The sequence below is a fragment of the Somniosus microcephalus genome, chromosome 28 (assembly GCF_052327205.1).
Source record: "Somniosus microcephalus isolate GS21.2 chromosome 28, FLI_Smic_1.0, whole genome shotgun sequence".
Classification (NCBI taxonomy): Eukaryota; Metazoa; Chordata; class Chondrichthyes; order Squaliformes; family Somniosidae; genus Somniosus; species Somniosus microcephalus.
In genome coordinates this window covers 19,545,107-19,567,208 of record NC_141014.1, presented here as the reverse complement: position 1 = coordinate 19,567,208, position 22,102 = coordinate 19,545,107, and the positions used below count along the sequence as shown (strand labels likewise).

General features: G+C 49.5%; 1 protein-coding gene across 1 annotated transcript; it reads right to left on the bottom strand.

The window, feature by feature from the left end:
- Window positions 1-14,007: 14,007 nt before the first annotated feature.
- On the bottom strand, window positions 14,008-16,605 carry LOC147099028 (ferritin heavy chain B-like). Its single transcript, XM_085969265.1, has 4 exons — window positions 16,436-16,605; window positions 15,063-15,209; window positions 14,697-14,822; window positions 14,008-14,330 (listed from the first exon to the last, which is right to left on the bottom strand). The coding sequence occupies exons 1-4, from the start codon at window positions 16,535-16,537 to the stop codon at window positions 14,175-14,177; spliced, it is 531 nt and encodes a 176-aa protein (XP_085825391.1). The 5' UTR covers window positions 16,538-16,605; the 3' UTR covers window positions 14,008-14,174.
- Between the last annotated feature and the right edge of the window lie 5,497 nt (window positions 16,606-22,102).

Genomic DNA, 22,102 nt, shown 5'->3' with positions numbered 1-22,102 from the left:
GATCTCCGGGACTTTGTGGCCACGTGCCAGGGTTGTCAGAGTACCCGGCTGGCCCTCGATAGATGGTCGGGGCTGGCGCTGCTCGTCGGGGCGGCCCGCGTCGCCTTCAAGACTATGGTCGCGGACGCGGGCGTGGACCCGCTCGAGCTGCGTCAGTTCCGGTCCTTCCTCACTGGGCTGCAAAGGGAGTGGCGGTCGACTAGCGGCCGCCCTCCCTTCCCCCGTTAGTGATAAGTAGGGGTTGGATTATGCTTCTGAAATGAAGATAACCATAGCCAGCCTCAACATCAACGGCGGCAGGGAAGCTAGCCGCAGATTTAATAACTTTTCGGTCCTTCGGGACGGGAAGTATGCGGTGTGCTTCCTGCAAGAAACCCACACCGTTCCGGGAGACAAGGCCACGTGGCTCCTGGAGCGGCAAGGAGGGGTCAGCATGAGTCACCACTCCAGTGTTTCCAGTGGGGTGGCTATTTTGCTGGCCCCGCATTTTCAGCCGGAGTTCTTGGGGGTCAAGGAGCTCGTGCCGGGCCGCTTGCTCCAGGTCACTGTTCGCCTGGGGGGCGTGCCGCTCCATTTAGTGAACGTGTACGCCCCTGGGGCCGGTGCGCAGCAAGCGCGCTTCTTTGAAGAAGTGTCCACTCTTCTGGGCTCCATCGACGCGGGCGAGTGTGTCGTCCTCGGGGGGGATTTTAACTGCACCCTCGAGGCAAGGGACCGCACCGGCCGCCTGCGATGCCCGGCGGCGGTGGAGAAGTTGAGGGACCTGGTCGGGTCCCTCGACTTGGTGGACGTCTGGCGAAATCTCCATCCCGACTCCAGCGCTTTCACTTGCGTGAGGCCTGGGAGAGGAGCGTCCAGAATCGACCGCCTCTACATTTCCAGGGCATACGTTTCCTGCGTTCCGGCGGCTTCCATGCGGCCGGTGCCGTGCGCGGACCACCACCTGGTGTGGGCGGAGCTCGTTCCGCTGCGCGCGGGGGGGGGGTCCGCGTACTGGCACTTTAACAACCTGCTGCTGGAGGACGCGCGGTTCCAGGATTCGTTTCGTCGGTTCTGTGCCGGTTGGAGAAGGAAGCAGGGGGGCTTCCCCTCCTTGAGGCTATGGTGGGACGTGGGCAAGGCTCACGTCCGTCTCTTCTGTCAGGAGTATGCGAGGGGGTCGACCAAGAGGCGGGAAGCCAGGGTCGGGCGGTTGGAGAAGGAGCTGCTCGACCTGGAGTCCCGTCTCGGTCAAGTCGTCGAGGACCCGGCCCTGCGGTTGGTGTACGAAGAGAAGAAGGGCGCGCTGAAGTACCTGCAGCTCGTCGGGTCCCGAGGCGCGTTCGTGAGGTCGCGGATCCAGTTCCTGCGGGACCTGGACCGCGGCTCCCCCTTCTTCTACTCGCTGGAAAAAAGACGGGGGGTCCGTAAGCAGCTCCTGGAGCTGCTGGCCGACGACGGATCTCCGGTCTCGGATCCGGAGGGAATCCGCGCGGAGACCCGCGCCTATTACGGGGCTCTGTTCTCTCCGGATCCGTCCAGCGAGGACGCGCGCAGAGTTTTGTGGGAGGACCTGCCGAAGGTCGGCCTGGAGGGCGCCGAAAAATTGGATGCTCCTCTGTGTCTGGAGGAGCTGACCGGCGCCCTCCGCCAGCTCTCTAGGGGGAAGTCCCCGGGGCTGGACGGGCTGACCGTGGAGTTCCACAGGGCGTTCTGGGACGTCCTGGGGGGCGACTACGCGCGGGTCCTGGGGGAAAGTTTGGCGACCGGGGAGATGCCCCTCTCGTGGCGCAGGGCGGTGATTGTCCTGCTGCCTAAGAGGGGCGATCTCCGCCTTCTTAAGAACTGGCGCCCGGTCTCCCTCCTCAGCACGGATTATAAAATTTTTGCCAGGGCCATGTCTGCTCGCCTTGGCGCCGTGCTGGCCCACATGATCCACCCCGACCAGTCCTACACGGTCCCGGGCCGGCCTATTCATGATAACATCCATCTGGTCCGGGACCTGCTCCACCATTCCCAGAGGGCTGGTCTGTCGGTCGCCTTCCTTTCCCTGGATCAGGAGAAGGCGTTCGACAGGGTGGATCACGAGTATCTTTTGGGGACTCTGCGCGCATTCGGGTTCGGGACGCATTTTGTCGCCCGGATCCGACTTCTGTACACTGCCGCGGAGTGTCTGATTAAAGTTAACGGGTCCTTGACGGCGCCCCTTCGCTTCGGGAGGGGGGTGCGTCAGGGATGCCCCATGTCCGGCCAGTTATATGCCATTTGCGTGGAGCCTTTCCTGCGCCTCTTGCGGAAGAGGTTGACGGGACTGGCTCTGCAAGGGCCGGGCGTGGAGGTGGTCCTCTCGGCTTACGCCGATGACGTGCTCCTCATGGTCACGGATCCCCTTGACTTGCGGAGGATGCGGGAATGCCAGCAGATTCACTCGGACGCATCCTCCGCCAGGATCAACTGGGGGAAATGTTCTGGACTCCTGGTGGGTCAGTGGCGGGTGGACTCCCTGCCGGAGGAGTTCAGTCCCTTCGCCTGGAGCACTACGCACCTCCTCTACTTGGGAGTCTACCTCAGCCCGGCCGAGGACGCCTGGCCGGCGAACTGGCACGAGTTGGAGGCCAAAGCCGCCACTCGCTTAGGACGCTGGACGGGATTGCTCCGAGTGTTGTCCTACAGGGGTCGGGCGTTGGTCATAAACCAACTGGTGGCCACCATGTTGTGGTACCGGTTGGTTACTCTGATCCCTCCCCCTGCGTTTGTCGCCAAGATACAGAAGAAGCTCGTCGACTTCTTCTGGAACAACAGGATGCACTGGGTCTCTGCCGCGGTTCTGAGTCTCCCGCTTAGGGAGGGCGGTCAGGCGCTGGTGTGCCTTCGCACCCAGGCTGCGACTTTCCGTCTTCAGACGCTGCAGAGATACCTGTACGTTGAGATTCCTCCAAGATGGTGCGCGCTGGCGACGTATTTTTTCCGCCAGCTGCGTGGCCTCAATTATGACACGCAGCTCCTGTTTGTGGAAGTGGGTGGCACGCGTGCCAGCCTGCGGGGGCTGCCTGTCTTCTACCAGGAACTGCTATGGGTTTGGAACCGGGTCGCTTCCAGGCGCAGCTCTCCCCCGACAGGAATGGTGGCTGTCCTTCGGGAGCCACTGTTCAGGAATCCGCACCTCCACGTCCGCAGGTTCGGGTGGCTGGCGGAGCACAGAGCTGTGGCTGGCAAGGTGACTCGAGTCGGGGACCTGCTCGATGGCGGAGGAGTGGGCTGGATGGCGCCGGAGGAGTTGGCGAGGCGCATGTCTTGGGTAAACGTCCGGCTCGCGGCCGATGCCATCGAGTCGATAAAGGCGAAAGTGCGCCCCGGCACCACTAGGTGTATCGAGGCGGCTCAGGCGTGTGGGGCGATCCCGTCTGAGCTTTCCCCCGTTCGGACGGAATTCCTTGTCGGCGCCCAGCCCCGACCCCCCCCTCGGGAGCCGGCGCCTCACAACTTGAGCCGTCTCGAGGAAATACCCTCCGTGCCTTTTCATTCCGCACGGAGGGGTTTCCTGTACGGGCTGCTCCTGCACACCTTCCACTTTGCCATCTTCGCCTGCCGGCCGGACACGCCGTGGCGTGCCGTTTTACCTTCCGACGGAGGCGGAGGTCCCCAATGGGGGGCTCTCTATGCGGGAGCCCTCCCTTGTTCTATTGGGGACTTGGCCTGGAGGGTGTTGCACAGGGCAGTCCCGTGCAATAGGTATTTAAGTAGGTTCACGGACTCCCAGACCGCATGTTTGTTCTGCGGTCTGGAGGAGTCCGTATTTCATATTTATATCGAGTGTGAGAGGTTGCAGCCCCTCTTTCATTATTTGAAGGAGCTGCTCCTCAAGTTTTGGTTGCACTTCAGTCCCACGCCCTTGATCTACGGTCACCCGGTGCGGAGGGGAGCGGGCAGGTCGGAGGACCTCCTCGTGGGTCTGCTCCTGGGCCTGGCGAAGAAGGCCATTAATTGGTCCAGGCAGCGGGCGGTCGAGGGGGTCGTCCGGCCGGATTGCCTCCCTCTCTTCCGTGGCCATGTTCGCGCCCGGGTGGCCCTAGAGCTGGAGCACGCGGTGTCCGCCGGCGCGCTAGATCACTTTCGTGACCGGTGGGCGCCGCGGGGACTGGAGTGCATAATTGGGCTGGAGAACCAAATTTTAATTTGATTATTAAGGTTTATTTGAAGTTTTATTGGTTTATTACAGTTTTATTGGTTTATTTACAGTTTTAATGGTTTATTTACAGTTTTTATCTGTCTAAATTTATGGTTTCACCAAAAGAGGATCAGAAGTGGCAGCCTCTCTCTCAGAGCACCAATCAAGTAAAGGGAGGAGGGGGAGAGGACTCCCAGAGCCAATCAGAACTTTGAAAAATGAGTGCCATTGGCTGACAAGGCAATAAGGATCCCAAGGGAAGGGGACAGTAGCCTAGTGGTAAATTTACTGAACTAGTAATCCAGAGACCTTGAATAATGATCTGTGAGACCTGAGTTCAAATCCATCCACGGCAGCTGGGGAATTTAAATTTATAGAAAAACATAAGAATCCCAATCGCCCTGACTTTCCTCAAACACAGTTTGAATATCTGGAATCACAGGCTTATCTTTCGGCTAATCCATTGGGACGATTAAGTCATCAATCAGAAACACTTAAACCATAAGTTACCCCCTTTTTAAAGGGGCACAAACAATGAGTTCCAAATTATGACAAAACTAACATAAAAACTTTTAAAATTATAATTGAGTTCCCTGGATCCACTCTGCACTCCAGTCCCTCTGGTGCCCACCGGTTAGGGAAAGCCTCAAAGGGAACCGTCAGACACTGCGCGCTCCCTCTTCAGGGACACCCAGGCATTGGTTGTAGCCGCGGATGGGAGGCGGGCAGTCGGAGCGAGCACCCCCCCCCCCCCATCGACCGCACTCTGCCTGGACCAGTTGAGGGCCACCTTGCCCAGGTTAATTGAATCCTCCGTTGTTTGCGAGTCAGCGTCTTTTGAATAGTTCTGCGTGGTTCAGTGGGTTGGTCATTTTCAGGTATCTGCGGGGTTGAGGCAACATCCAACCAGATCAGTGAGTCTGCAAAGCGGGTCAGGAGAATGGGAAGAACGTGTGATGAATGTGACAAACACACGTGCTCAGAAGTAAGAGAGGAAATAGCAGAGGCTCTGACCATCCTTTTCCAATCTTCTCTGGCTTCAGGTGTGGTGCCAGAGGACTGGAGGACTGCTAACGTGGGACCGTTGTTTAAAAAGGGAGAAAGGGATAGACCGAATAATTACAGGTCAGTCAGCCTAACCTCGGTGGTGGGAAAATTATTGGAAACATTTCTGAGCGACAGGATAAATCTTCATTTAGAAAGACACGGATTAATCAGGGACAGTCAGCATGGATTTGCTAAGGGAAGGTCGTGACTGACTAACTTGATTGAATTTTTTGAGGAGGTAACAAGGAGGGTCGATGAGCGTAGTGCGTTTGATGCAGTGTATATGGATTTTAGCAAGGTTTTTGATAAGGTCCTGCAAGGCAGACTGGTCACGAAAGTTAAAGCCCATGGGATCCAAGGCAAAGGGGCAAGTTGGATCCAGAATTGGCTCAGAGGCAGGAAACAAAGGGTAATGGTCGAAGGGTGTTTTTGTGACTGGAAGGCTGTTTCCAGTGGGGCTCCGCAGGACTCAGTACTGGGTCCTTTGCTTTTTGTGGTATATATCAATGATTTAGACTTGAATGTAGGAAGTATGTTTAAGAAGTTTGCAGATGATACAAAAATTGGCTGTGTGGTTGATAATGAAGAAAGCTGAAGACTGCAGGAAGATATCAATGGACTGGTCAGGTGGGCAGAACAGTGGCAAATGGAATTCAATCTGGAGAAGTGTGAGGTCATGCATTTAGGGAGGGCTAACAAGGCAAGGGAATACACATTAAATGTGTTAGATCCGTGGTTCAGTGGATAAATAATTACACGGATGCTGTACATAAACAAATAACAGGTCTTTACTGGAGGAGGGTAATCTCTAGACTGGGGTACAGAGGCATGCGCACAGCTTATATACCGGTGTGGCTACTGCCAGTACTACAGTATACAGGAGCTGTAAAAAGTAGTTCTGACTTAAAGCACATACACTACAATTCCTTCCTTTTTAGATTAATAATACCCCCTTAATATTCAAATAACAATTACATTTTTACATGTACATTCAATAACAAAAGTCCATTTATAGATTCAGTCTTTGGGGCGGCTTCCTGACCCTTTCGGGATAGCGCCTTTCCGGAGGTTCTTGTTCTTGGTGCAGAGGCGGTTCTGACCCCCTTTCATCGGGTTGTTCATCGGGTTCCACTGCTACTGGGTCTGAAGTAGATGCTATCGGTATGTCGGGTTCATCCCCAGTTACTCGAGACATGGTGTTGACGCATTCCTGTGATGCTAAGATCTGATCGACGTGGCGTCTCACAATGTTCTCCCCGACATCTACTGTGTACATTAATGGCCCCTGCCTTGTACATATCGTTCCGGGTTGCCACTTCTCTGTTCGATAGTCCCGGGCCAAGACTGGTTGCCCTACATTGAAGCTCCTTGTCGGCTTCTCGTTGATGTGCTGGAATTGTTTGTCCTCAACATTTCTTCGCACATTTGGTCTGAGCAAGTCCAGACGAGATCTCAACCTTCGGTTAAAGAACATCATGGCCGGGGTCTGGTTGGTAACTGCATGTGTCGCGTTTCGGTAGGCTAATAAGAAATTGTCCATCTTATGCTGTAGTGGAATTTCCTCGTCGCCCATGGCCTTTATCGCCTTCTTAAGGGTTTGTACGAACCTCTCAGCCAATCCATTGGTGGCTGGATGATACGGGGCGGATGTGTAATGCCTTATCCCATTCATTTTCATGAATTTTTGGAACTCGTCGGAACAAACTGCGGTCCATTCTCAGAGCAGATCTGCTCTGGCAAACCGTTTCTGGCAAATATGGTCCGTAGGACTGCAATCGTTTTCTCTGTAGTGGTTGAAGACATCTTTATCACCTCAGGCCACTTTGAATGAGCATCCACTGCTATTAAGAACATTGAGTCCATGAATGGACCAGCAAAATCAATGTGCACCCGTTGCCATGGAGAGGAGGGCCACTCCCATGGGTGTAGAGGGGCATGTGGTGGTGCATTTTGGACCTTCTGGCATCCTAAGCAGCTCTTAGTTAGGTCTTCGATTTGTTGATCGATTCCCGGCCACCACACATAAGCCCTAGCAAGGCTTTTCATTTTCACTCCCCCCAGATGACCTTCATGTAGCTCATTTAGCACTCTCTCCATTAACTTGGGTGGAATCACCACTCTGGATCCACACATCACTGTCCCCTGGCATACTGACAGCTGTTCTCTTCTGGATGAGAATGCTGGCAACAGTGAGTCGCCATGTGTTGGCCATCCCCTCACCATCAATTCATATACCCGTGACAGCGTCGGATCATTGCGGATCTCCTTCTCTATATCCGCGTTTGTTACTGGCAATCGTTCAATTATCGACGAATAAAATATCTCGATAGGGTCCACTGCTGGTGCTTCCTCCACAGTAGGCAGTGGCAGGCGCGATAGCCCATCAGCGTTCCCAAGCTGTCTCGTGCCTTTATATTCTATTTCATAATGATTCGCCCCTAGAAACAGGGACCATCTTTGTAACCGCTGTGCAGTCATTACTGGCACGCCCTTCTTAGGATTAAAGATGGAGGCAAGCGGTTGGTGGTCAGTCAGCAAGGTGAACTTCTGTCCATGCAGATAGTGGTTGAATTTTTTTACTCCCCATACTAGGCTGAGGGCCTCCCTGTCAATCTGGGCGTAGTTGCGCTCGGCTGAGTTTAGTGACCGAGACGCAAAGGCTACTGGCCTCTCCAACCCGTCTGGGAATTTGTGCGACAGCACCGCTCCAATGCCGTAGGGTGATGCATCACATGCTAAACGAATTGATAGTGCTGGGTTGAAATGGGCCAACACCTCTTTTGATGTGATCAATTCTTTACACTTCTGGAAAGCTCATCTACGTTCGTCATCCCACTTCCATGGTACCCCTGTTTGCAGTAGGGTGTTCAGCGGGTGTAATACCATAGACAAATTTGGTAAGAACTTGTGGTAATAGTTTACCAGCCCGAGGAACGACCTCAGTTGTGACACATTTTCCGGTGCTGGAGCCTTGACTACTGCCTCAATCTTGTCAGGGGACTTATGTAACCCCTCTTCATCGATGATGTGGCCGCAATACGAGATCTGTTTCTGGAAAAACTCGCACTTGTGGCGATTAGCTCGTAGCCCATATTCCTTTAATCTGGCGAGCACCTTCTCCAAGTTAGCGAGGTGATCACCGTCATTTTCGCCCGTGACCAAGATGTCGTCCAAATAACACTGGGTCCCTGGAATCCCTTGCAGGACCTGATCCATCGCCCTTTGCCAGATAGCCGGAGCCGAGGCTACTCCAAACACCAGCCGGTTGTATTGATAGAGACCTTTATGGGTGTTGATCGTAAGGTAATGTTTCGAAGCTTCTTCTACCTCCATTTGCAAGTACACCTGGGCTAGATCAATTTTGGTGAAGCGTTTACCACCAGATAGCGAGGCGAAAATATCCTCAATTCGTGGAAGCGGATATTGCACCGTGTGAAGGACTGGGTTCACTGTCACCTTGAAATCCCCACAGATGCGGACCTTCTTTGGTTCCCCAGGCATATTACTCAACGACCTTTCATTACAGGAACGATGGGTGTAGCCCACTCGCTCCAGTCCACTTTGGACAGTACTCCTGAACGTTCCAACCCTTCCAGCTCTGCTTCAACCGCTGGTCTGATCGCATAAGGCACTGGTCTGGCCTTCAGAAACTTTGGCCTTGCATTATCCTCTATTTTAATTGTTGCTGTTATTCCTTTTAGTGTTCCTAGTCCCTCCTGGAACACTTCTTTTGCGCCAGTTAGCATTTTTGACAGTCGTCCAGGTGTGACGTCGTCATCCTTTTTGGCCTCCATCTTCAGTGCTGTATGGAATGCCAATCTAAATGTATCTTCCGGATCCATTCACGTCCTAGCAGTGGTGGTCCTCCATTTGGCAATATATATCCATTTTAGGTATTTCCTGACCTTTATATGTCACTTTCACCGTTATTTTTCCTTTGGGGTAGACTTTTTGCCCCGTATACGTCTTCAAGACAATCTCTGTAGCTTCCAAGGGTATGTGTGAAAATAGCCGCTTGTAGTCTCTTTGATTTATGACTGTTAGAGCTGACCCTGTGTCCAATTCCATTTCCACTTGGACTCCGCCTATCTTGAGTGTAACCCAGATAGTCTGGTGATCCTCCATTTCAGTTACATTATGTAGTTTCAGACAACCCAGCTCTTTGCTTCCGGAGTCTGTGTCACTTTTCTGTTCGTCTGAACCACTGTCCATCACCTGGTGTACCTTTTTGTACTTCTCCTGTGGAGATTTCTTACTGTTGGTTTTCTTCCCAGACCTGCAGACTCTTGCTATGTGTCCTGCTTTCCCACACTGTCTGCACACTCGGTCCTTGAACCAACAATCTTTCTGGTCATGTGTTGTTCTGCCGCAGCGATAGCACTCCCCTGTTCCATAGGTCATTTCGTTGGTGCCATATTCTTGCGGTCTCCGTTGTATCTCTGCAGCGCCCCTTGCGGCTGCTTCGTGTGATACTGCCATACTGAAAGCTTTGTCCAGCGTAAGGTCCTTTTCTGATAGAAGCTGTTTCTGGGTTCCTTCACTTTGTAGCCCACACACAAACTTGTCCCTTAACACGTCTGCTAGTCCCGCTCCAAACTGGCAGTATTTTGATAGCTTGCGCAGTTCCGTTAGGTACTCAGCACTGCTTTCGTCTTTGTGTTGGTTCCTTTTATGGAACTTAAATCATTCTGCTATCAGCAGCGGTATGGGGTTTAAGTGGTCCTGTAGGATTTCTACTATGCTTTCAAAATTCTTGTTTACCGGCTTCTCTGGGGTTATTAGATTTCGCAGTAACCCATGAGTTTTTGCACCCATGGAATTTAACAGAACCAGTGCTTTATTAGCGTCTGGCACTTCATTCGCCCTGCAGTACACCTCAATACGTTCCACATATGTCGCCCAATCTTCGACTTCATTGTCGAACGTAGAGATACTGCCACTCTTCGGCATCCTTGGTTGTGCGTTAACTATCACCAATAGCGCCTCCTGCGCTTCTCCGCTGGCACAAAATGGCGTCTCCCGCGCTTTCCTTCCTTCCCGCGTGCTCCCGTCTTCTCCGTTGCGGCTTCGCAAAATGGCGTCTCCCGCGCTCTTCTCCGCAGCTCAATGGCGACTCCCGCGCTCTCCCTGCTTCTCCGCGGCTCAATGGCGTCTCCCCTTGCTTCGCCCCGTGGACCCTGATCAGCCCGTGATCCCTGGCTGTGCTCTGCGCGTTCTTCTCTTGATATTTGTCGACGCCGCTCAGTCTAGAAACCGGCTGTTTCTTACCCTCTCTCTCTCCGGTTTGCAGTATTTTTCCTCGACGCCGCTCGGTGATCAACCCCCGGCTGCGCCCTGCTCTCTTCACCCTCTTTCTTACCCCGTCGACGCTGCTCGGCTCTCTCTCTCTGCCGTCGGTCGGCTCCAGCCGCCGCTGCTCGGGAAAGGTCTGCTCTCGACCTGTCGTCGGTCTCTTACTGCTCGTTGTGGCTGGGGAACCAAGCCCGGCTCTCCACAGCCTCCCCAGTGAAGTTGGATCTCTGCCTGACTGCTGGGCGGTTGCTCGCTGTCGACGCCCGTGTTCCCGGACTCGACTATTTTTAATTTTTTTTATGTTGCAGGTAGATTCGCATCAACACGCATCGCCACTGTTAGATCCGTGGTTCAGTAGATAAATAATTACACGGATGCTGTACATAAACAAATAACAGGTCTTTACTGGAGGAGGGTAATCTCTAGACTGGGGTACAGAGGCATGCGCACAGCTTATATACCGGTGTGGTTACTGCCGGTACTACAGTATACAGGAGCTGTAAAAAGTAGTTCTGACTTAAAGCACATACACTACAAAATGGTAGGACACTGAGAAGTGCAGAAGATCAAAGGGACCTTGGAGTGCATGTCCACAGATCCCTGAAGGTAGCAGGACAGGTAGATAAGGTGGTTAAGAAGGCAGAACGGGATACTTGCTTTATTAGCCAAGGCATAGAATATAAGAGCAGGGAAGTTATGCTTGAAATGTATAAAACACTAGTTAGGCCGCAGCTAGAGTACTGCGTGCAGTTCTGGTCACCACATTACAGGAAGGATGTGATTGCACTAGAGAGGGTGCAGAGGAGATTTACGAGGATGTTGCCTGGGCTGGGGAATTTTAGGTATGAGGAATGTTTGGATAGGCTGGGGTTGTTTTCTTTGGAACAGAGGAGGCTGAAGGGAGACCAAATTGAGGTGTATCAAATTAAGAGGTGCCTAGATATAGTGGATAGGAAGGACCTGTTTCCCTTAGCAGAATGGTTGCTAACCAGGGGGCATAGAGTTAAAGTAATTGGTTGGAGGTTTAGAGGGGATTTGAGGAGAACATTTTTCACCCAGAGGGTGGTGGGGGTCTGGAACTCACTGCCTGAAAGGGTGGTAGAGGCAGAGACCCTCATCACATTTAAAAAGTACTTGGATGTGCACTTGTAGTGCCATAACCTACAGGGCTACAGACCAAGAGCTGGAAAGTGGGATTAGGGTGGATAGTTCTTTGTCGGCCGGCACGAACAAGATGGGCCGAATGGCCTCCTTCAGTGCTGTAAATTTCTATGATTCTGTGATACTCGTTCTCTTCCAAGTTTAGTGAGCACCCGTACGCACATCAGCCAGAATGTGGAGGGGACATCGAAACATCGAAAAATAGGAGCAGGAGTCGGCCATTCGGCCCTTCGAGCCTGCTCCGCCATTCAATATGATCATGGCTGATCCTCTATCTCAATACCATATTCCCGCTCTCTCCCCATACCCCTTGATGCTTTTTGTGTCTAGAAATCTATCTATCTCCTTCTTCAATATATTCAGTTCTTGTAATGTTACCATGAAATTTTACAAGCAATGAAATGGACTGCAGTCCAAAAAGAAAGAAAGACTTGCACCCGAATATCTCCTCGCACCTGGCCCTCATTGTGGAAGCCTTGGGAATGTTTATGCACTCAGAAAGAAGGAAGACTTGCATTTCTATAGCACCTTTCACCACCTCAGGACGTCCCAAAGCGCTTTATATCCAATGATGAAGTACTTTTTGAAGTGTGGTCACTGTTGTAATGTGGAAACGTCACAGCAAATTTGCGCACAGCAAGCTCCCACAAACAGCAATGTGTTAGTGACCGGATCATCTGTTTTAGTGATGTTGGTCGAGAAATAAATGTTGTCCCGGACACCGGGGAGAACTCCCATGATCTTCTTCGAAATAGCATCCAGAGATCTTTTACGTCCACCTGAGGGGGCCGCAGTTTAGCATCTCATCTGAAAAACGGCACCTCCGACATTGCAGCACTCCTGCATTATTACACTGGAGTGTCAGCCTAGATTTTTGTGCTCGAGTCCCTGGAGTGGGACTTGAACCCATAACCTTCTGACTCAGAGACGAGAGTGCAACCCACTGAGTCCATCTGACTGATCCCTGAAACTAAAAGCTCTCAGTCACTCACTCCACCAATATCTATCTCAATTATCTGTAAATTCTCCACGTTATCTGCCGCCACAATCCCGACTCATCTCCCGTGTTGGTGGCTTGTGGCCTAGAGCCATTTAATTTATATTCCCACTGTCGATTTCCCTTCCCTAGTGTCAGCTGTGGCTCAGTGGGTAGCACACTCACCTCTGAGGCAAAAGGTTGTGGGTTTAAGTCTCACTGCAGGGACCCAAGTACATAAAGTTAGGCTGAGACACCAGTCCAGTGCTGAGGGAGTGCTGCACTGTCAGAGGAGCCGTTTTTCCCTGATGAGATGTTAAACCGAGGCCCCGTCTGCTCTCAGGTGGATGTAAAAGATCCTATGGCACTATTTCAAAGAAGAGCAGGGGAGTTATCCCTGGTGTCCTGGGGCCAATATCACTCCCTCAACCAACATAAAAACAGATGAGCTGGTTATGTTCATGTCGTTTGTGGGAAGCTTGCTGTGTGTAAATTGGCTCCCACAGTACAAAAGTGACTACACTTCAAAAAGTACTTAATTGGCTGTAAAGCACTTTAAGATGTCCGGTGGTCAGGAAAGGCGCTATAGAAATGCAAGCCTTTCTCCTAGTCTCATTCTTTTGTCTTTTCCCCACATTAAATGCCATTTTCCACCCACCTATCCCGCTCCCTTTGTATTTGTAGGTCCACCTTACCCCATTATTAGATTATGCCAGCTTTAAATGATGGTTAACTGTGTGTGTTTTTGTAATGTTTTAAATATTACCTTTTGCATAAGTACATTCCATGTACAGTCTGGTCTATCCCCCCTCAGAAAAGGATGTTTGAGTTAAGCTGATGGGATTGCAAGAAGAGAGGCGCAATCACTGTACTTTTTTGAGCAACCTGTAAATAAACAGACTATAACGAAACTTGAAACATTAAGTGAACCTTAACTTAAATTAAAGTTGTGTTGGTCGGGGTGATGATGCACTCCAGTCCCCGCGGCACCCACCAGTCGCGGATATACTCAAGCGTGCCAGCGGACACCGCGTGCTCCATCTCCAGGGCCAGCCGGGTGCGAACATGGCCGTGGAAGAGAGACAGGCAATCTGGCTGAACGACCCCGCTGCCTGGACAAATTAATGGGTTTTTTTTAAAGCCAGGGCCAGGAGCAGTCCCATGAGGAGGTCCTCCAAGGTGCCCGCTCCCCTCTGCACCAGGTGACCGTAGATCAAGAGCGTGGGACTGAAGTGCAACCAAAAATCAAGGAGCAGCCCCTTTAAGTAACGAAAGAGGGGCTGCAACCTCCCATTCGATGTAAACACAGCATAGTGTAGCTCTTGCCTGAAGACAACCAAATGTTAATCAGAAAACAAACACTCAAATTTACAAGGACACAAAATCCAGTCCAATGTTGAACAGTTTATTTATAGTTAGTGACAGTTGATATTACATTAAGAGCCCAGGTCTCACAGCTCTTTGTACAAAGTCAGTCACACAGCCCATCTGTCCCTGAAGGACAGGGTCTCCCACACAATTATATAAACACCAATACTGAACAAAAAAGCTTCAGTCACTCTCCCCCAGGGTGTGTTTGTCAAACAGGTACTCTCCCATGCCATTCTCAGGGGCTCCCAGTCTCTTCAAGTTGGTGATGTGATCTCCAAGCTTCTTGATCATCTTCACTTGCTCATCCAAGTAGTGGGTCTCCAAGAAGTCACACAACTGAAAGAAACAAAAAGTGACACTAGTTATGGCCAGTAGCAGATAAAGGAACATCCGAGCTTCTCCCCCGCCTCGCGAGTTGGGATTTTAATCCTCGGACTGGAGGATAGTCAAGTGGTGCAATTGAGATGATGCAAATTTGCTCCAATGATCCAGTAATTCCTCTACAATAGATGCTAGAAACACCGACACATTTATTCTCAAGGTCCACATTAGGCACTGTCCCATCCTCTCCCCAACCCCATTAAGGACCCAAGAGAGACACCCCAACACAAAGCAATTGGGCATGGAGAATATTGAATAGGCATAAGGACAGCAAGTTTCCACCACCTCCAACATACCCAAAAACCCACATTAAGAACTTACATGAGGGTCAGTGCTCGCAGTGGAGAGTTTGTGCAGATCCAGCAGACTCTGGTTGACATTCTTCTCCAGCTGCAGAGCTCTCTGCATCACCTCTAGACCATTGCTCCACTCATCCTGCTCTGGTTTCTGAAGGGGAAAGTCACAGTTCACTTACAATGAATTAAACAAAAAATACATGACAGTACAAGGCAAACAGGGGTGAAAGGCAGCCAGAAGTCCATGTTACCATGAACCAATGTGTCACAGGAATATAGAATTACTGCATTAAGCCACCAGAACCATGGAATCAAATTGGAACCAATTGCTTTAGAAAGTATTGGAAACAATGGGATCCCGACAGAGGGCCACTCATTTATTGAATCCAACCTTGATGTCCTCCAAGATGATTCGGCCTCCACGCCGATTCTGGAATTTCATCAGTTTCTCAGCATCCTCGTGTTTCTCATGTGACTGCTCCTTGAGGAACTCGGCAAAGTGACGCAGGGCAACATCATCCCGGTCAAAGTAATAGGACTGTGGAGAGAAATTTTAAACAGCTTCATCAGACCTAGATCTTCATATACAATGCAAGATTATTATATGTACCCCTAGTTAGTTAGTGAGTTCTTAATCTTGCAAAAATAGATCGAAAAATAGAAGATAGGAGCAGGAGTAGGCCATTCAGCCCCTCGAGCCTGCTCTTCCATTTAATGAGATCATGGTTGATCATCCAAATTCAGTACCTTGTCCCTGCTTTCTCCCCATATCCCTTGATCCCTTTAGCCTCAAGATGCCATTGGTTAACTAGCAAAATATAATTCACTTCACTAATCTGAACATGCTGGCCAGCTTCTCCTCCCAATAAACAAAAACCAGGATGAAAGATTCAACCAGCAAAAAACAAAAAGTATAAACTAATGTTCAGGATTAGATTTCATGTCCAGTCAAACTAAACTCTACTGCTGGATAAATAGCACCTCCTCTACTTCCCATCATTCAGATGAGATGTTAAACAGAGGTCCTGTCTGTCCTCAGGTGGATGTGAAAGATCTCAAGGCACTACTTCAGAGAACAGGGGAGTTCTCTCCGGTTTCCCAGGCCAATATTTATCCCTCAACCAACATCACAAACAGATGATCTGATCATTTTCTCATTGTTCGTGGGAGCTTACTGTGCACAAATTGGCTGCTGCATTTCCCACATAACATGTGACTTCATTGGCTACAAAGTATTTTGGGAGGTAGTCAAAAGGAACTATATAAATGCTCCTTCTTTCCATTCTAAACTAACATTGGGCATGGAAAGGAGAAACTTCAATTCCAGTAGTTTTACACCACAATGTAGTGCAAGAGATCTAGGCTCAGTGAACAAGGCTTCAACACCAGGATTCCCAGGACTTCACTGCCAGTTATAGAGAAAGCTAGTGAGGACCTGCCATCATGTCACTCACTACAGTCACCCCACTGAAACTGAACTTTGTCTCATGTCAACAAGCACCAACAGTCACTGGACCAGGTTTGTGCTCTTCTGTTACAAACTCAGGCAGCAGCTGAGCTCGTTCCATATATTAAACCTGGTCAACAGAGTGCAGCTGCTACAAGGAGCAGGCCATTAACTCAACAAGATCACCCTGAAGTACTCACTGCCCAAAGATTGCTTCCCCAGGTAAGAAGTCAAGAGAAATATAGTTTAAAGCCAGTTCATGGAACTGCAGAATGTCCAACTTTTCAGAATACAGCAACAAGGAATACAAGACTCACCATGGAGAGATAAACATAGGAGGAATAGAGCTCCATGTTGATCTGCTTGTTGACAGCATCCTCACAGTCCTTGTGGTAGTTCTGACACACTTGGGAGGCCATCTTCACTATTATCTGTTATACTATTACTGCTCACTATCACCTAGAAAGTTCAAGAACTGACCCTTTCTAACCCAAGCTCTTGTATTTATACTACTGGGACAGCCTGCATTCAAACAAGGAAATCAAATCAATGATGATTGACAATCCCTGAGAGCCAATCAGGAATCTTCCCTGAATTCAGGCACCAATTAACAAAGGAGAGGGGGTGTGGGGGAGGAGGGGGTGAGACCCAGAGCCAATCAGAGCTATGGAAAACCGGCAGGTTTGGGAGATCAGTCTCGGTGATGTCCCTCTTTTAATGGACCAAGTAAATTAACCAAATAAACTGTAAATAAACCTCTAAAACTTTAAATAATCCTCAGCAAATCAAATTAAAATTTGCTTGTCCAATCCAATTATGCACTCCAGTCCCCGCGGCGCCCACCGGTCACGGAAGTGTGTCTCGGTGATGTCACTGCTTTTGGGTTCCTTGACCATCTTCAAATCGGAAAGTGTCTCGTTGTTTGATGCTCTCATTTGAATTAAATGACAATTTGCTGCTTTCCAAAAGCTCAAGGTGCTGAGAATCATCCTTCGCTATCGATGAATTTTCCTACAATCGTTCCTTCATCGTCGCTGGGTCAAAATCCTGGAACTCCCTCCCTAACAGCATTGTGGGAGTACCTTCACCGCACGGACTGCAGCGGTTCAAGAAGGCGGCTCACCACCACCTTCTCCAGGGCGACTCGGGATGGGCAATAAATTCTGGCCGTTGACAGCGACGCCCACATCCCATGAATTAATGTTCAAAAAAATGGAATAAATTGATTGGAAACATCTTTGTGTGTTATGGAACCTACACCAGAGTATTATTCATTCCCATTTTCAGATTCTGTAGAACCGGGACCCATGAGGCTTGACTTTCCATTAAATATTTCTCCCCATCACACAATCCCTTCGGATGTAAAGACAGGAATTTCTCTTCCAGAAAAACAGGGGTGTATTTTCTTGCCCGTCACTCGGGGAGCTGCTACCAGGGCTGTGCTTCTTTGTAGTCAGACTGTAGGAAATGTATCGGCACGGAGCGGGGTGAACGTCGACCTCATAGATTTTGTGAGATGCAAACAGTTACCATTAGTGCCGTTCTGACCTCAGTGCGGGGAGTGCTTGCAGCTGAACCGCACCCGAGTTCAACATGTTAAATTGGTATAGAACCTCGGTTAGACTGCACTTGGAGTACGGTGCACGGTTCTGGGCTCCATAGAATCATAGAATAGTGCAGCACAGAAGGAGGCCATTCGGCCCATCGAGTCTGTCCCGGCTCGTTCAAAGGGCAATCCAGTTAGTCCCACTCCCCCGCTCTTTCCCCAGGAACCTGGAACTTTTTTCTACTTCAAGTATTTATCCAATTCCCTTTTGAAGGCCACTATTGAATCTGTATCCACCGCCCCATCAGGCAGCGCATTCCCAATCCTAACTGTTGTGTATGTAATATGTGTGCTACTTTGAACCTATGGACAGGACTGCACTACTTGTAGGGCGTAGTGATACGCAGTACCACTCCTGGCCATAGGGGTATAAGTAGTACTGTGGGTACTGATCTCCCCTCAGTTCCCGCCTGTGGACATGAAGTAAAGACCTATGTATAGTCCCTACCTCCAACCAGTAAAGACCTGTTTGAGTTATACGTTTAAGTCTTTGTGTTAATTGTTCAATACAATACACATACTTAACACTGGCGACGAGTCAGGTTCTTATCCTGCGGCAGTTGAAGAGAGGTTTCAAACATCACCACCCCACTAGAAGCGACAGGCTTTAGGACTCTGAAGCCTCCATCAGCGACTGAGCACTGGAATGCAGCAGCCATCCTGACAGCTTCCAGCGACTGACAGAAGTCTTTCTGCAGTTTCCTTGTTCAACCTAGGTGGTGGGGTAAGCCGTGCAGTGTTGGCTGCAAAGACAGGGCTGGGGAAGTTGGAGAAGATAAGGGCGATCGCAATCCCTGATAAGAGCCGCGGTGAAACGCGCGAGCGGGTAAGCCAGAGCCCGGGAGGGAGCGAGCAAGAGTCGCTTCGGTCGGGAGCCACTTCGCGATCCAGCGATCGCATCCGCTGATAAGGGCAGCACTCGGGCGATCGCGGCGAAGATAAGGGCTGCACTCGGGGGCTGAAGGGAGACGGCGTCGGGGGATGGGTGAAGACCGCCAAGCGCGGGAAAACCGCCATTTTGTGGGCGGAGGACGACGGCAAGAGCGGGAAGCCGCCATCTTTGATAACAAGTAAACAAAATAAAATCTGAGAAATTGCAAATCTACAATGCCTAAACACGGGAATATTAGCACCTTTGATAGTGACCTCGAAGATTGGGCCATATATGTTGAAAGAGTAAAAAAATTATTGTAAGGCCAATAAAATTCGTGACCAAGATAAAGCTCTAACATTATTAAATTTAATGGGTGCGAAGACATACGGGCAATTGAAACACCTGTTATCACCAGATGAACCGGCGGATAAGACGTTCGATGAGATTGTTACTGTCCTGAAAGATCATCTAAACCCCACACCGCTGATGCTAGCGGAACGATTTAAATTTTACGACAGAAGGCAGCTACAGCATGAAAGCAATGCTGATTATTTGCTGGAATTGCATAAATTAGCGAAATATTGCCAGTTTGGAACGGGACTGACAGAGGCACTTCGAGACAAATTTGTGTGTGGTTTATTTAAACAGGATACACAAAAGCGACTGCTCGAGGAGAATGAGCTGACGCTTGAGAAGGCGGTCACTATGGCAGCAGCACACGAAGCCGCAGCGAGAGGCACGGCAGTAATGCAGCTACGGTCACCGGAGCTCAGTGCACACAAATTGGGTGTGAGTTCTGGCAAATGTTATCGTTGTGGAAAGACAACGCATGATCAGAACCAGTGTTGGTTTAAAAACCAAGAATGTAGAACTTGTGGTAGGCTTGGACATATAGCTAGAGTATGCAGGTCAGGGAAGAAGACCAGCAACAAGAAGTCACCGCAAGGAAAATACGCAAAGGTACACAAGGTGACCGAACAGAAGTCCGATTCAGACGCTAGCAGTAATGAACTGGCTAGCTTAAGCTGTAATGAACTGGCTAGCTTAAGAGTACTCAACGCTGGTAAGGGTGCAGACCTCCAGACAATTTGGGTCACTCTTCAGATAGAAGGAGTCCAAGTAAAACTGGAATTGGACACTGGATCGGCATTGACGGTCATAAATAAGAAAGATTACGGAAAGTTATTCCAACATATTCCCCTACAGGATACGGGGATTATATTGAAAACATACACGGGGCAAAGAGTGTACCCCATCGGGAAAATAGAGGTTGCAGTGGTCCACAAGGGCGAAGACAGTCAAATAATGGACTTATATGTGATATCTGAAGGAGGTTCTCCACTACTAGGACGGGAGTGGATTAGGAAAATGAATATGGACTGGCATTTCCTACAAACAATAACGAGTGAGAACTCGGTGAAGATAGTCGGCCCAGACTCTGGAACGGATGATGGTAAGCCCAACTCAGGTGCAAAAGACAAAGTTTCAGCACAGAATTCCACTGAGCAACAACAACATAGTTTAACTGTGGATTCTGAGTCTGGCAAGTCTACTGATGTGCCCATTTCTGAGGGACACCGGGCTCGAACTCAACTCCATTTCAAACTACAACAGCAATTAGAACAAATGCTTCGCCGTTGTGAGCAAGAGTTGAATGCAACGAAAGAGTTTTTTGATATAGAGTTGGAGAATCTGGAAAGACAACAGAAGCAGCTGATGGAGAAAATGGAGCAGGAGCACACAAAACGTCTGATGTCAGAGGAGTTAACGGTCAGCCAACTCCTGCATATGCTGAAGGACAGGACTCTGAAATGGGAAAAACTTGAACACGAACTTCAATATTCAAACGAAAGGGGTTCGGAGCTCTCAAAGGTTATTGGAAGAGCTGAGGTGGCAACACAGACTGAGATGACTGCAACAGAGCAGCCCTTGGATGCCAAAAGTACGCTGACTCACGTCAACGTAGAACAACAGACCGCTGAAACAGCTGCTCCGGTAGAGGGATTGAATAGTCCGATCAATCAATCTCCAAAAGAAGTTGAAGTAGTAAAATCTCAAATGAGGTCATTAGTAAACGACTTGCTGAAAGCCCAGAAAAAGCTGGATGAAGAGGTACGCATGAAGAAGTCTCTTCAGGAAAGATGTCTGGACTTGGAACAAAAGCTGGCTAACGCCCAGCTGGGTATGGAGGAAATAGAAGACCCTCTCGCTGGCCTAGATCAGGACGACACCGAATATTACTATGTCCTGTGCTGCCCAACTTGTAACTTCGACTCCCACCATACAGAAATCATGGAGGAGCACCGAAAGTCTACAGAACATCGGGAGAAGGTGGCTCTACTACGGAAAAAGGAGGAAGAGAAGGAGGAACTGCGCATGCAGCTGGCAGCTGACGGAGCCCAGAGAGTCTCCAAGAAGCAGAAAAGGAAAAGTCGAAACAGAAGATGACCCATCTGAACCATTATTACCTCTACCAGATCACACACGTGGTCCCTCCGAACGGAGCCAATTCAGTTCGGAAGTTCAAACTGTTAAATCCATGGAAGGACTATTGAATGAGTCACTCCAGCAACGTGAACCGACTACACCACAGAGATTGAATCTGTGAACTGTTTTCCGCAGAGACTGAATCTGTGATCTGTTTTGACATGAAGTTATCTATGTTATTCTGTTATGTAAACCTGAAGTTATATATGTATATATGTTATTACGTTATGTTAAATGGGGAGATGACTGTAAAGCTAGGAAGGGAGGAATGTTGTGTATGTAATATGTGTGCTACTTTGAACCTATGGACAGGACTGCACTACTTGTAGGGCGTAGTGATACGCAGTACCACTCCTGGCCATAGGGGTATAAATAGTACTGTGGGTACTGATCTCCCCTCAGTTCCCGCCTGTGGATATGAAGTAAAGACCTATGTATAGTGCCTACCTCCAACCAGTAAAGACCTGTTTGAGTTATACGTTTAAGTCTTTGTGTTAATTGTTCAATACAATACACATACTTAACACTAACCACTCCTTGTGTAACAAAGATTTTCCTCCTGTCGCCTCTGGTTCTTTTGCTAATCATCTTAAATCTGTGTCCTCTGGTTAGCGACCCTTCAGCCACTGGAAACAGTTTCTCTTTATTTACTCTATCGAAACCCTTCATGATTTTAAACACCTCTATCAAATCTCCTCTTAGCCTTCTCTGCTCTAAGGAGAATATTACAAAAAGGATATAGAGGCACTGGAGGAGGTGGAAATTTGATTTACAAGGATGATAGCAGAACTGAGAGGTTATATCGATCAGGAATGACAGAACAGGCTGGGGCTCTATTCTCTAGAAATAGGAAGGGTGACCTAATAGAGGTCTTTAAAATTATGAAGGTGTTTTGATAAGGTAGATGGAAAGAAAATGCTTTCACTTGTGGGGGAGTCCAGAACTCAGGGCCATAAATATAAGATAGTCACTAATAAATCTAACAAGGGATTCAGGAGCAACTTCTTCAGTGGTGAG